The sequence below is a fragment of the Pongo pygmaeus genome, chromosome 5, assembly GCF_028885625.2.
Source record: "Pongo pygmaeus isolate AG05252 chromosome 5, NHGRI_mPonPyg2-v2.0_pri, whole genome shotgun sequence".
NCBI lineage: Eukaryota > Metazoa > Chordata > Mammalia > Primates > Hominidae > Pongo > Pongo pygmaeus.
The window spans coordinates 75,108,499-75,121,421 of record NC_072378.2 but is presented as its reverse complement, the minus strand read 5'-3'; the positions used below and the strand labels follow the sequence as shown (position 1 = coordinate 75,121,421).

Here is a 12,923-nt window from a genome sequence, read left to right as displayed (position 1 = left end):
CAGCTTCTCAAAGTGCTGGGATTACAGGCGTGAGCCACCACGCCCAGCCAAAACCTTATTTTGAAGAGAATGAAGAAATTAACTAGTTTTAAATGTTATTTTAAATTTTACTATGATGATATGAATTTAAAAATATATAGCTTTGCTAGGAGCAGTGGCTCATGTCTATAATCCCAGCTACTTGGGAGGCTGAGGTGGGGGGATGGCTTGAGGCCAAGAGTTCAAGACCAGCCTGAGCAACACAGTGAGACCCTCACCTCTACAAAAGTTAAAAAAAAAAAAAAAAATTCAGAAGCTAGCTTGGCACAGCTAGGCTTATTAGACATAAACAAGCTCATAGAATACCAACTCCAGGAAAGCATATTCTGCAACCATGATAGAATGAGAAAGTAGGGCCATATCATAATTTGTCTAAGCAGAGAAAAACATAAGGTCACAGTTGGAAACCACAAAATAGCCAACATTCTTCTTCTTTATTAATGAGTGAATGCTACTTCTTTACCTAGGCAAACCACTACTACTTTAGACCCTCCCCCATATCACCCAAGGAAAGCCCAGATTCTGTCACAGGTTCTTTGAAACATCCTTTTATTGAGAGGTTCCAGAGTGTCCCATGGTGTGTGTTATTCCTTGATGCAAGTAATAAACCCAAGTTTTCCGACTACAAGTTTATTTCTGGTGTTCTTTGGATTGAGGGCATAGAAAAGCGAAAGAATATAAAATACAAAAAACTTTTAAGTCTCAATTGTAAAATACTACTATCTAGTCATTGGGAAAGAATAATAACAAATCTTTAAACACCTCCATTTACTCAGAAACTGCTTCAAGTAGTCCACATGGTTTTTAATTGAAAAATGGCATAAATCCAACCATCATTTCTCCTTTCTGGTTAAAAAAATAAGTGTATTTTAAACTTAAGATTCCAATTCCTTTATGTGACCTAATCATCTTTTTGTATAAAATAATACTTAGTTCTATAGGTTACTTGCTAGACAATAAGCACCATTTTTTTTCAATGGTATTATTTGACATTAATGAATAAAATGAGATTAGAAAGGTATCTGGTCTATTGTCTGTAAAATTCAATATCTTACATGATTCACTGTGAAACTGCATTAATTCTTGTAAAACAGGCAATACAAATATGAATATATACAAGAGATTTCAGAAAGATGTTTTAAAATGAATTCTTCACCTCATACTCATTATTTAAAAATTGCCATCATTTACATGATTTAAAGATTTTCCTTTAAAGGAAATTCTTACTCACGCTTCATTAAGGGGTACAAAAATAAAATCCTTCTCAAAAATATCTACGTGCCGGGTCCATGTTTTTACTCTACCATGTCGTTTTTGCTGTATTCTGTAAGAAAGAGATAAATTATAAGCTTCTGAAATATTTCTAGTGCTCCAGCTTATATGTAGTGATTTATAAATTAAGAAGATTCACATGTAATAGCTCAAACAGTTGCATAAAATGGTTTGACAAAGAGGGGAAAGAAAATAGAACTTGTTGGATGGAAACTAGGAAGGCATGGGACTACCCACTGTTGAATTTGGAGAAAGATATTTTACTCCTGTTACTCCATCTGAGGGGCAGAAGTTCTAGTGCTTATCTTGCCTAGACTTCTCTTTACTATTTTTATTACTGCAGAATTGGTAATGGCAACTATATTGAAAGGTGTAGCCAAGCACAACTTAGGGTAACTGGGGAGAAGACAGTAGGAAAAGTGAGCATTATCTGATGGTAGATGAAGCAATATAGCTATGAGCACTGGTCAAAACCAATGACTGTTATCACCTCTAAGATGCAACATTAAGAATTGCTGAAATAAGAGAAAATATTATTTATTATTAATTATTTATTATGCATAGCAGCCATCAATTCAAGACATGTAACACTAGTTTTAAATTTAAAAATGTACCAATTCTTAAGTGTATCTTTTGATCAATTACCAGCAAATTATCAGAGCTAGATGCCATCACTATTGGAGAGGAATTATAAAGAAAATAGGTGGGGCATGGTGGCTCACACCTGAAATCCCAGTGCTTTGGGGAGGCAGAGGTGAGCAGATTCCTTGAGCCCAGGAGTTTGAAACCAGCCTGGGAAACATGGTGAAACCCTGTCTCCACAAAAAATACAAAAATTAGCTGGGTGGGTGGCATGTGCCTTAGTCCCAGCTACTTGGGAGGCTGAGGTGGAAGGATCACTTGAGAGTGGGAGGTAGAGGTGGTGGTGAGACAAGATCGCACCAATGTCCTCCAGCCTGGGCGACAGAGTGAGATCCTGTCTTGAAAAAAAGAAAACAAATCAGGCCTACTATGTACAATAGTACTTCCTTAATTTGTCTGAGAAGAGTCACCCAAAGAGCTTATTAAGAGTATAGATTCACAGGTTCCTTTCTTAGATATTATGGATTATGGATAAACATCTAGGATAAAACAGAGTAATCTGTAGTTAGTAAGTATCTAAGTAATTTTAAAAAAACCTATTAGTCACATTTGGGAAACACTATTCTAGATATTTGACCCAGAACATTTATAAATTCCAGGTATTCTGAAAATATTAGAATATTATGAATTATATTAATTTTGTAAACTGATAAGAGAACTAAATGATATTGCCTCAATATAAATAAGTTGTTAAAAAAATTCCAAAACTAGCACAAAGTTAGTTTAAGGAAGGTGAATATGAACCCATGAAGAATGCAAATGGAACTGATTTATTTAGTGTGTCCTTTTCCTGGCTGGAGAATTTAAAAAGTAAGCAAGAGAACTGCAGAGATTTGTGTTTTCTTTCAAGTACATGATTTTTTACTTAGTTAAATGTGAGTGACTTACATCTGTTAAATATTTTCAGAGTTTGACTTACGACAGATTAGTTGTTTCATGATTTCTCCTCTCTCTCTGATTAAGGCGTTTATAGAAAAAAGAACTGAATATATGAATTCGGTCAGCGTCTTCTTTCTTCAGTTTTTCAAGCACCAAGTATCTATTTGATACAAAATAATTCAAATATAATTAATGTAACAGTTCACTTTATTTATTTATTTCTATTTTTTGAGACAGAGTCTCGCTCTGTTGCCCAGGCTGGAGTGCAGTGGTGTGATCTCAACTCACTGCAACCTCCGCCTCTGGGGTTCAGGTGATTCTCCTGCTTCAGCCTCCCAAGTAGCTGGGATTACAGGCACACACCACCACGCCCAGCTAATTTTTCTATTTTAGTAGAGATAGGGTTTCCCCATGTTGGTCAGGCTGGTCTCGAACTCCTGACCTCAAGTAATCCGCCCGCCTCAGCCTCCCAAAGTGCTGGGATTACAGGCGTGAGCCATTGCGCACAGCCACAGTTTGCTTTGTAATAAAAACTCAGTAAATCTTTTTTCTTTAGAACCATCAATCTCTCTTTAGAACCAAGGAGGTTATTAGCAAAGTTTGATAACTATCCGATTATCTTCAGGCAATGAAAATTGCTATTTGAAAATAAAATTATGACATAAAGATCTAATGTTTTAAAACAAGGAGACATTCTATGCAGTGAGCTGAAATTGAGCCACTGCACTCCAGCCTGAGAAACAGAGTGAGACTCTGTCACACACACAAAAAACCAAAAACCTTGTTAGGCTGCACACGGTGGCTCATGCCTGTAATGTCAGCACTTTGGGAGGCAGAGGTGAGCAGATCACCTGAGGTCGGGAGCTCGAGACCAGCCTGGCCAATATGATGAAACCCTGTCTCTACTAAAAATACAAAAAATTAGCCGGGCGTGGTGGCAAGTGCCTGTAATCCCAGCTACTTGGGAGACTGAGGCGGGAGAATCACTTGAACCTGTGAGGAAGAGGTTGCAGTAAGCCAAAATCACGCCACTACACTCCAGCCTGGGCATGACAGACCAAGACTTGGTCTCAAGAAAATAAAAATAAATTTAAAAAAACCAAGGGCACACTCTAAATCTAGAGTAGAGCATATGTCCCCAAATTATTCATAATAGCCCAAAAGCATAAGAAAAATGCTAACCAACTGACAAATGGAAAAATAAAGTGTTACATTTATACAATGAAATATCTGAAATAGAAATGAAGTGATAGTACATATGATATCATAGAAAATCCTTGAAAACATGCCAACTTAAAGAATCTACTCATAAAAACCACATATTTTATGGTTCTATTTGTACAAAATGTCCAGAATACAAAAAGCCAGAGACAGAGAAAAGACTGACAGTTGCATAGGGCTGGAGGAGGGATTGGAAGAAAACAGTGATTGCTAATGGGTACTAGGCTTCTTTATGGGGCAATGAAACACACTGAATTGTATACTTCAAATGGGTGAATTGTATGTTATATGTATTATATCTAAGTAAAGCTGTATTATCATTATGTATTGTTTATTTCATTTTAAACAGTTCAGTTAATAAACCACGAAGATCCAGCAGCATAGTATTTTTTATGAAAACAGAAAATAAAGAGAAAGAACTTGTACAGTGGTGAGGTGGTAACAATGACTCTGCAAAGTGATCTTACATTGGTTCTAATTTTTTTTGAGATAAGAGTTTCGCTCTTGTTGCCCAGGCAGGCTGGAGTGCAATGGCATGATCTCGGCTCACCACAACCTCCACCTCCCAGGTTCAAGCGATTCTCTTGCCTCAGCCTCCTGAGTAGTTGGGATTATAGGCATGCACCACCATGCCAGGCTAATTTTGTATTTTTAGTAGAGATGGGGTTTCTCTATGTTGGTCAGGCTGGTCTTGAACTCCCGACCTCAGATGATTCACCTGCCTCGGCCTCCCAAGGTGCTGGGATTACAGGCGTGAGCCACCGTGCCTGGCCTGGTTCTAATTTTTTATTGCCTTAGTTATTTTTTTATACATCTATAGCAAAACAAGTAACAACAGTCGTTTATATCACAAAGGGAAATTATGATATATTAAATTTATTTATGATCCAAACTTTCTCATAGGACTTATGCAAGTTCAAGCTTATGACCATATTAATATTATCAAAATGAGGACAGTCTGAAAGTCTTGTGAAATCTTACACAGAAAGAGCAAATGCTTAAAACATCTGGCCCCCTAGAGGGCATATTCTTGAGATCTGTTACTTTTATCACTAATATGCAATAATTCCAAAGCTCAAGCTTTAATGAAAATGACATAATTTAAAAGATTTCTTGCTTTCAGGCAACTCAGTGTGCCCCTACAGAAGATAATACAAGACAGTGAGTCAGATCAAGACACAGTTTATATTAATTGCTGAATTCTACAATAGTATCTTCAAAACACACTATGTAGATAAATAGCTATCAGTCCAGGGACTATACTGTAATGAGTGAACCATGAGACTTTTGCTGGCCCAAACTATAATGGCTACTTTGGATTTTTTTTTCCAGACCGAGTCTCACTCTGTCTCTCAGGCTGCAGTGCAGTGATGCAATCTTGGCTCACTGCAATCTCCACCTCCAGGTTCAAGTGATTCTCCTGCCTCAGCCTCCTGAGTAGCTAGCACTACAGGCACCCACCGCCACACCCAGCTAATTTCTGTATTTTTTTTAGTAGAGGCTGGGTTTCACCATGTTGACCAGGTTGGTCTTGAACTCTATCCCTCAAATGATCCTCCCACCCTGGCCTCCCAAAATGCTGGGATTACAGGCATGAGCCACTGTGCCTGGCCTACAATGGCTGTTTTATAAAACTTAACTGAATAAAAGGATATTCACCTTAAAAAAAGGAAATGTATTTGTGATATAAGAAAACTGAGCTGGACATAGTGGCTCACTGCAGCCTCTGCCTCCTGGGCTGAAGCCATCCTCCTACCTCTTCCTCCAGAGTAGCTGGGACTACAGGCATACACCACCACACCACCACACCCGGCTAACTTTGGTTTTTTTTTGGGGGGGTGGGTAAACATGGGGTTTCGCCATGTTGTCCAGGCTGATCTCGAACTCCTGGGCTCAGGTGGTCTGCTCGCCTTGGCGTCCCAAGTGCTAGGATTACAGATTTTTTTTTTTTGGCAGGGGAAGGGAAGGAGGAAGAGCCACAGCGCCAGGTGTGAGGGAGGAGTGGGATGCGGGGAGGATGGGGGGCGAGGGATGTGGGGCTCAGGCACTAGCCTGGGAAGCCTCCAGGATTACAGGTTTGAGCCACCACGCCCAGCCTGTGCTTTATTTCTTTCTTTGAGATAAAGTCTCACTCTCTCGCCCAGGCTGGAGTGCAGTGGCATGGTCACAGTTCACTGCAACCTCAAACTCCTGGGCTCAAGTGATCCCTCACTTCACTCTCCTGAGTAGCTAGGACCACAGGCCTGCACTACCATGCCCAAGTAATTTTTTTTTTTTTGTATGTTTTTTTAGAGACAAGGGTCTTGCTATATTGCCCAATATGGTCTTGAACTCCTTGCCTGAAGCAATCCTCCAGCATTGGCCTCCCAAAGTACTGGGATTATAGGTGTGAGTCACTGCACCTGGCCTAATTTATGCTTTTAAAGTAACTAGTTTCGTTTTTCTAATATGCACCCATAAGATTTCTGTGACTACAGTTCTAGATTTTTTAAGTGTACATGTGTTACAACTATTAACTTTAAAATAATAATCATATCTCTTATTTTAGAATTAAAGGGAAAACCCAAGCTTACTACAAAAACTTATGGGAGGCCAGGCACGGTGGCTCACGCCTGTAATCCCAGCACTTTGGGAGGCCGAGGCAGGCGGATCACCTCAGGTCGGGAGTTTGAGGCCAGCCTGACCAACACGGAGAAACCCCATCTCTACTAAAAATACAAAACTAGCCGGGTGTGGTAGCGCATGCCTGTAATCCCAGCTACTCAGGAGGCTGAGGCAGAATAGCTTGAACCCGGGAGGTGGACGTTGCAGTAAGCCGAGATCATGCCATTGCACTTCAGCCTGGACAACAAGAGTGAAACTCCATCTTAAAAAAAAACCAAAAAACAATGGGAGGCCGAGGCGGGCGGATCACGAGGTCAGGAGATCGAGACCATCCTGGCTAACACGGTGAAACCCCGTCTCTACTAAAAATACAAAAAATTAGCCAGGCATGGTGGTGGGCGCCTGTGGTCCCAGCTATTCGGAAGGCTGAGGCAGGAGAATGGCGTGAACCTGGGAGGCGGAGCTTGCAGTGAGCTGAGATTGCGCCACTGCACTCCAACCTGGGCGACAGAGCGAGACTCCGTCGCAAAAAAAAACAAAAAACAAAAAAACAAAACACAATAACAAAAAAAAACCTTATGGGAATTCCTATTTGGGTGCACCAATTTCTCTAAGTGCATATATCATTTAAATATTGAATGCTCGTGAAGCTGTTTAGTTGCTATTTCATAAAATGGAAAATCTAACAACATCAGAACTCCTTTAACTATACGATGAAGTTAAACAGTGATTTTAGGCTGGGCACAGTGGTGAGGGGATCCCCTGAGAATAGCCTGGGCAACACAGTAAGACCCTATATCTCCAAGAAAATTTTAAAAATTAGCAGAGTGTGGTAGCTCGCACATGTAGTCCCAGCTACTTGAGAGGCTGAGGCAGGAGGATCACTTGAGCCAGGGAGGTCTGGGCTTCAGTGAGTCATGATTGCATCACTGCTCTCCAACCTGAACGACAAAGTAAGAATCTGTCTTTGGAAAAAAAAAAAAAAAATTTTAGCTGGGCATGGTAATCGCCTGTAATTCCAGCACTTTGGAGGCCAAGGTGGGAGGATCGCTTGAGCCCAGAAATTTGAGACCAGCCTGGGCACACAGGGAGATCCTGCCTCTATGTAAAAAAAAAAAAAAAAAAAAAAAATTAGGCCAAGCACAGTGGCTCATTCCTGTAATCCCAGCACTTTGGGAAGCTGATGGGGGGTGGGGGGGATCACTTGAGGACAGAAGTTCGAGACCAGTATGGCCAACAAGGTGAAACCTCGTCTCTAATAAAAATACAAAACAATTAGCCAGGCGTGGTGGTGAGCGCCTGTAGTCCCAGCTACTCAGGAGGCTGAGGCAGGAGAATGGCGTGAACCTGGGAGGCGGAGCTTGCAGTGAGCCGAGATTGCACCACTGCGCTCCAGAGCCTGGGTGACAGAGAGAGATTCCCGTCTCAAAAAAAACAAAAAACAAAAAAAACCAAAACAAACATATAAAATTTATCATGTTAACCATTCTGAGTGTAGAATGTATATGCACTGAGCATAAAGTATATGCACAGTGTTAAAAACAGATCTCCAGTAACTTTCTCGTTTTGCAAAACTGAACATGTCTATTAAACAACTCCTTTTCCCCTTCCCCTCAAATCCCAGTAAACATCAATTCTATTTTCTGTTTCTATGAATTTGACTACTTTAGATACCTCATATAACAGAAATCATACTTTTGTGACTGACTTACTGTGCTTGGCACAAGGACCTCAAGGTTCATCTATGTTAAAGCAAGTAACAGTATTTCCTTCCTTTTTAAGGAAGGAAATGTATACATATTGCATTGTATGTATACACCACATTTGGTTTATCCGTTCATCAATGGACAGCAGGATTGTTTCTACCACTCAGCTATTATGAATGCTGCTATGAACATGGGTGTGCAAATATGTCTTCAAGACTCTGCTTTCTGGTTGGGAGCAGTGGTTTATTCCTGTAATCCCAGAACTTTGGGAAGCCAAGGTAGGAGGACTGCTTGAGGCCAGGAGCTCAAGACCTGCCTGGCCAACAAAGTGAGACACCATCTGTATAAAAGTGAAAAAATTAGCAGGGTGTGATGGTGTGCACCTGTAGTCCCAGCTACTTAGGAAGCTGAGGCAGGATGATCACTTGAACCCAGGAGGCTATCGTGAGCTGTGACTGTGATGCTGCACTCCATCGTGGGTGACAGAATGAGACTCTAACTCAAAAAGACGCTGCTTTCAGTTCTTTTGGACATCCAGTCACGCAGTGCTTAAGAATGGGGTTATGTTCTGAGAAAGGCATCATGAGGTAATTTGAAGTTGTGCATCATAGAGTGTACTTACACAATCCTAGGTGGCAGTGTCCTATACACCTAGGCTATATGGTATAACCTACTGCTTCTACACTATACACCTGTATAGTATGTTACTGTACTGAATACCGTAGGCAACTGTAACACAATGGAAACTATTTGTGTGCCCATAGAAAAGGTACAGTAAAAATGTTATTATAATCTTACGGGCTCACCATCACATATGGTCCATAATTGACTGAAACGTTATGTGGCACAAGACTGTATACCCATAAGTGGGATTGCTGGATCATATTGTAGTTCTATTTTTAATTTTTTGAGGGGCCTACACACTGTTTTCCACAGTGGCAGCACCATTTCATAACAGTTTCAATTTCTCCACATCCTCACCAACACTTATTTTCTGTTTTTGTTTTTTTTGTTTTTGTTTTAATAGTAGCCATCCTAATAGATGTGAGGTGACACTGTGTTATTGTTTTGATGCTGCATTTCTCTAATGATTACTGATGTTGAGCATCTTTCATATGCTTTTTGGCCACTTGTATGGATCACTTAAAAAAGAGATAACATCTTTTGACTTATCTATAAAGATTTTATTTTTTCCTTGGATATAGGGTCTTGCTCTGTCACCCAGGTTGGAGTACAGTGGTGTGTAATCATAGCTCACTGTAGCCTCAAACTCTTGTCATGGGCTCAAGTGATCCTCCCATCTCAGCCTCCTCAATAGCTAGGACTATAGGTGTGCACCACCATGCCCAGCTAAATTTTTTTTTTGAGACGGAGTTTCACTCTTGTTGCCCAGGCTGGAGTTCAATGGCGTGAACTCGGCTCCCCGCAACCTCCACCTCCCAGGTTCAAGTGATTCTCCTGCCTCAGCCTCCCGAGTAGCTGGGATTACAGGCATGCACTACCACACCTGGCTAATTTTGTATTTTTAGTAGAGATGGGGTTTCTCCATGTTGGTCAGGCTGGTTTCACCTCCCGACCTCAGATGATCCACCTGCCTCGGCTTCCCAAAGTGCTGGGACTATAGGCGTGAGCCACCATGCCTGGCCTGCCCAGCTAATTAAAATTTTTTTTTTTTTGTAGAGACAGGGCTTCATTATATTGCACAGGCTGGTCTCCAACTCTTGGCTTCAAGTGATCCTCCCACCTTGGTCTCCTAAAGCCCTGGGATTACAGGTATGAGCCACTGTGTCTGGTCAGCTATGAAGAACTCTGAAACACACCAAATGGAAAAATGGTATCCTTGAAATGGGGACACAGTTAAACTAAATAGAATATAATCCTGGGCTGGGGGGTGGGTGGGATGGCGGTTCCAAGATGGCCGAATAGGAACAGCTCCGGTCTGCAGCTCTCAGCATGACAGATGCAGAAGATGGGCGATTTCTGCATTTCCAACTGAGGTAACTGGTTCATCTCATTGGGACTGGTTGGACAGTGGATGCAGCCCATAGACGGCGAGCTGAAGCAGGGCAGGGCATCGCCTCACCCAGGAAGCGCAACAGGTTGGGGGATTTCCCTTTCCTAGCCAAGGGAAGCTGTGACAGACTACCTGGAAAAATGGGACACTCCTGCCCAAATAACTGTGCTTTTCCCAAGGTCTTAGCAACCGGCAGACAAGGTGATTCTCTCCCATGCCTGGCTCGGCGGCTCCCACGCCCATGGAGCCTTGCTCACTGCTAGCACAGAGGTCTGAGATCCATCTGTGAGACAGCAGCCTGACTGGGGGAGGGGCATCCGCCATTGCTGAGGCTTGAGTAGGTAAACAAAGCAGCCAGGAAGCTCGAACTGGGCAGAGGCCACTTTAGCTCAACAAGGCCTACTGCCTCTAGACTCCACCACTGTGGGCAGGGCATAGCTGAAAAAAAGGCAGCAGACAACTTCTGCAGACTTAAACATCCCTGTCTGACAGCTCTGAAGAGAGCAGTGGTTCTCCCAGCACGGCATCTGAGCTCTGAGAACAGACAGAATGCCTCCTCAAGTGGGTCCCTGACCCCTGTGTAGCCTAACTGGGAGACACCTCCCAGTAGGGGCCGACAGACACCTTGTATAAGCGGCTGCCCCGCTGGGACGAAGCTTCCAGAGGAAGGGTCAGGCAGCAATATTTGCTGTTCTACAATATTTGCTGTTCTGCAGCCTCTGCTGGTCTGGAGTGGAAGGAACTCCAGCAAACTCCAAAAGACCTACAGCTGAGGGACCTGACTGTTAGAAGGAAAACAGAAAGGAATAGCATCAACAAACAGAAAGGAATAGCATCAACATCAACAAAAAGGTCATCTACACCAAAACCCCATCTGTCGGTCACCAACATCAAAGACCAAAGGTAGATAAAATCACAAAGATGGAGAGAAACCAGAGAAGAAAAGCTGAAAATTCTAAATATCAGAGCGCCTCTTCTCTAAAGGATCGCAGCTCCTTGCCAGCAACGGAACAAAGCTGGACGGAGAATGACTTTGACGAGTTGACAGAAGCAGGCTTCAGGAGGTCAGTAATAACAAACTTCTCCGAGCTAAAGGAGGATGTTCGAACCCATCGCAAGGAAACTAAACACCATGAAAAAAGATTAGATGAATAGCTAACTAGAATAAAGAGTGTAGAGAAGACCTTAAATGACCTGATGGAGCTGATAACCACTGCACAAGAACTTCATGACATATGCACAAGCTTCAATAGCCAATTCGATCAAGAGGAACAGAGAGTATTAGTGACTGAAGATCAAATTAATGAAATAAAGTTAGAAGACAAGGTTAGAGAAAAAAGAGTAAAAAGAAACCAACAAAGCCTCCAAGAAATATGGGACTATGTGAAAAGACCAAATCTACGTTTGATTGGTGTACCTGAAAGTGACGGGGAGAATGGAACCAAGTTGGAAAACACTCTTCAGGATATTATCCATGAGAACTTCCCCAACCTAGCAAGGCAGGCCAATATTCAAATTCAGGAAATGCAGAGAACACCACAAAGACACTCCTTGAGAAGAGCAACTCCAAACCACATAATTGTCAGATTCCCCAAGGTTGAAATGAAGGAAAAAGTGTTAAGGGCAGCCAGAGAGAAAGGTTAAGTTACCCACAAAGGGAAGCCCATCAGACTAACAGCAGATCTCTCAGCAGAAACCCTACAAGCCAGAAGAGAATGGGGGTCAATATTCAACATACTTAAAGGAAAGAATTTTCAACCCAGAATTTCATATCTAGCCAAACTAAGCCTCATAAGTGAAGGAGAAATAAAATACTTTACAGACAAGCAAAGAGAGATTTTGTCACCACCAGGCCTGCCTTATAAGAGCTCCTGAAAGAAGCACTAAACGTGGAAAGAAACAACCAGTACCAGCCACTGCAAAAACAGGCCAAATTGTAAAGACCATTGATGCTAGGAAGAAACTGCATCAATTAATGGGCAAAATAACCAGCTAGCAACATAATGACAGGATCAAATTCACACATAACAATATTAACCTTAAATGTAAATGGGCTAAATGCCCCAATTAAAAGACACAGACTGGCAAATTGGATAAAGAGTCAAGACCCATCAGTGTGCTGTATTCAGGAAACCCATCTCACATGCAGAGACACACATAGGCTCAAAATAAACGGATGGAGGAAGATCTACCAAGCAAATGGAAAACAAAAAAAGGCAGGGGTGGCAATCCTAGTCTCGGATAAAACAGACTTTAAACCAACAGAGATCAAAAGAGACAAAGAAGGCCATTACATAATGGTAAAGGGATCAATTCAACAAGAAAAACTAACTACCCTAAATATATATGCACCCAATACAGTAGCACCCAGATTCATAAAGCAAGTTCTGAGAGACCTACAAAGAGACTTAGACTCCCACACAATAATAATGGGAGACTTTAACACCCCATTGTCAATATTAGACAGATCAACGAGACAGGTTAACAAGGATATCCAGAATCTGAACTCAGCTCTGCAACGAGCAGACCTAACAGACATCTACAGA

At 41.7% G+C, this 12,923-nt stretch overlaps 1 protein-coding gene across 8 annotated transcripts in view; it reads right to left on the bottom strand.

Annotated features, from left to right (window-relative positions):
- Positions 1–12,923, bottom strand: part of SENP6 (SUMO specific peptidase 6) — a 114,761-nt gene that overhangs the window by 17,055 nt on the left and 84,783 nt on the right. For all 8 annotated transcript variants that reach the window (XM_063666336.1, XM_063666338.1, XM_063666339.1 and 5 more), the window contains 2 exons: positions 2,873–2,992; positions 1,271–1,363 (listed from right to left, as the gene is read on the bottom strand). In XM_063666336.1, the coding sequence (XP_063522406.1) occupies positions 1,271–1,363; positions 2,873–2,992 (213 nt within the window). The remainder of the gene's footprint in view (positions 1–1,270; positions 1,364–2,872; positions 2,993–12,923) is intronic.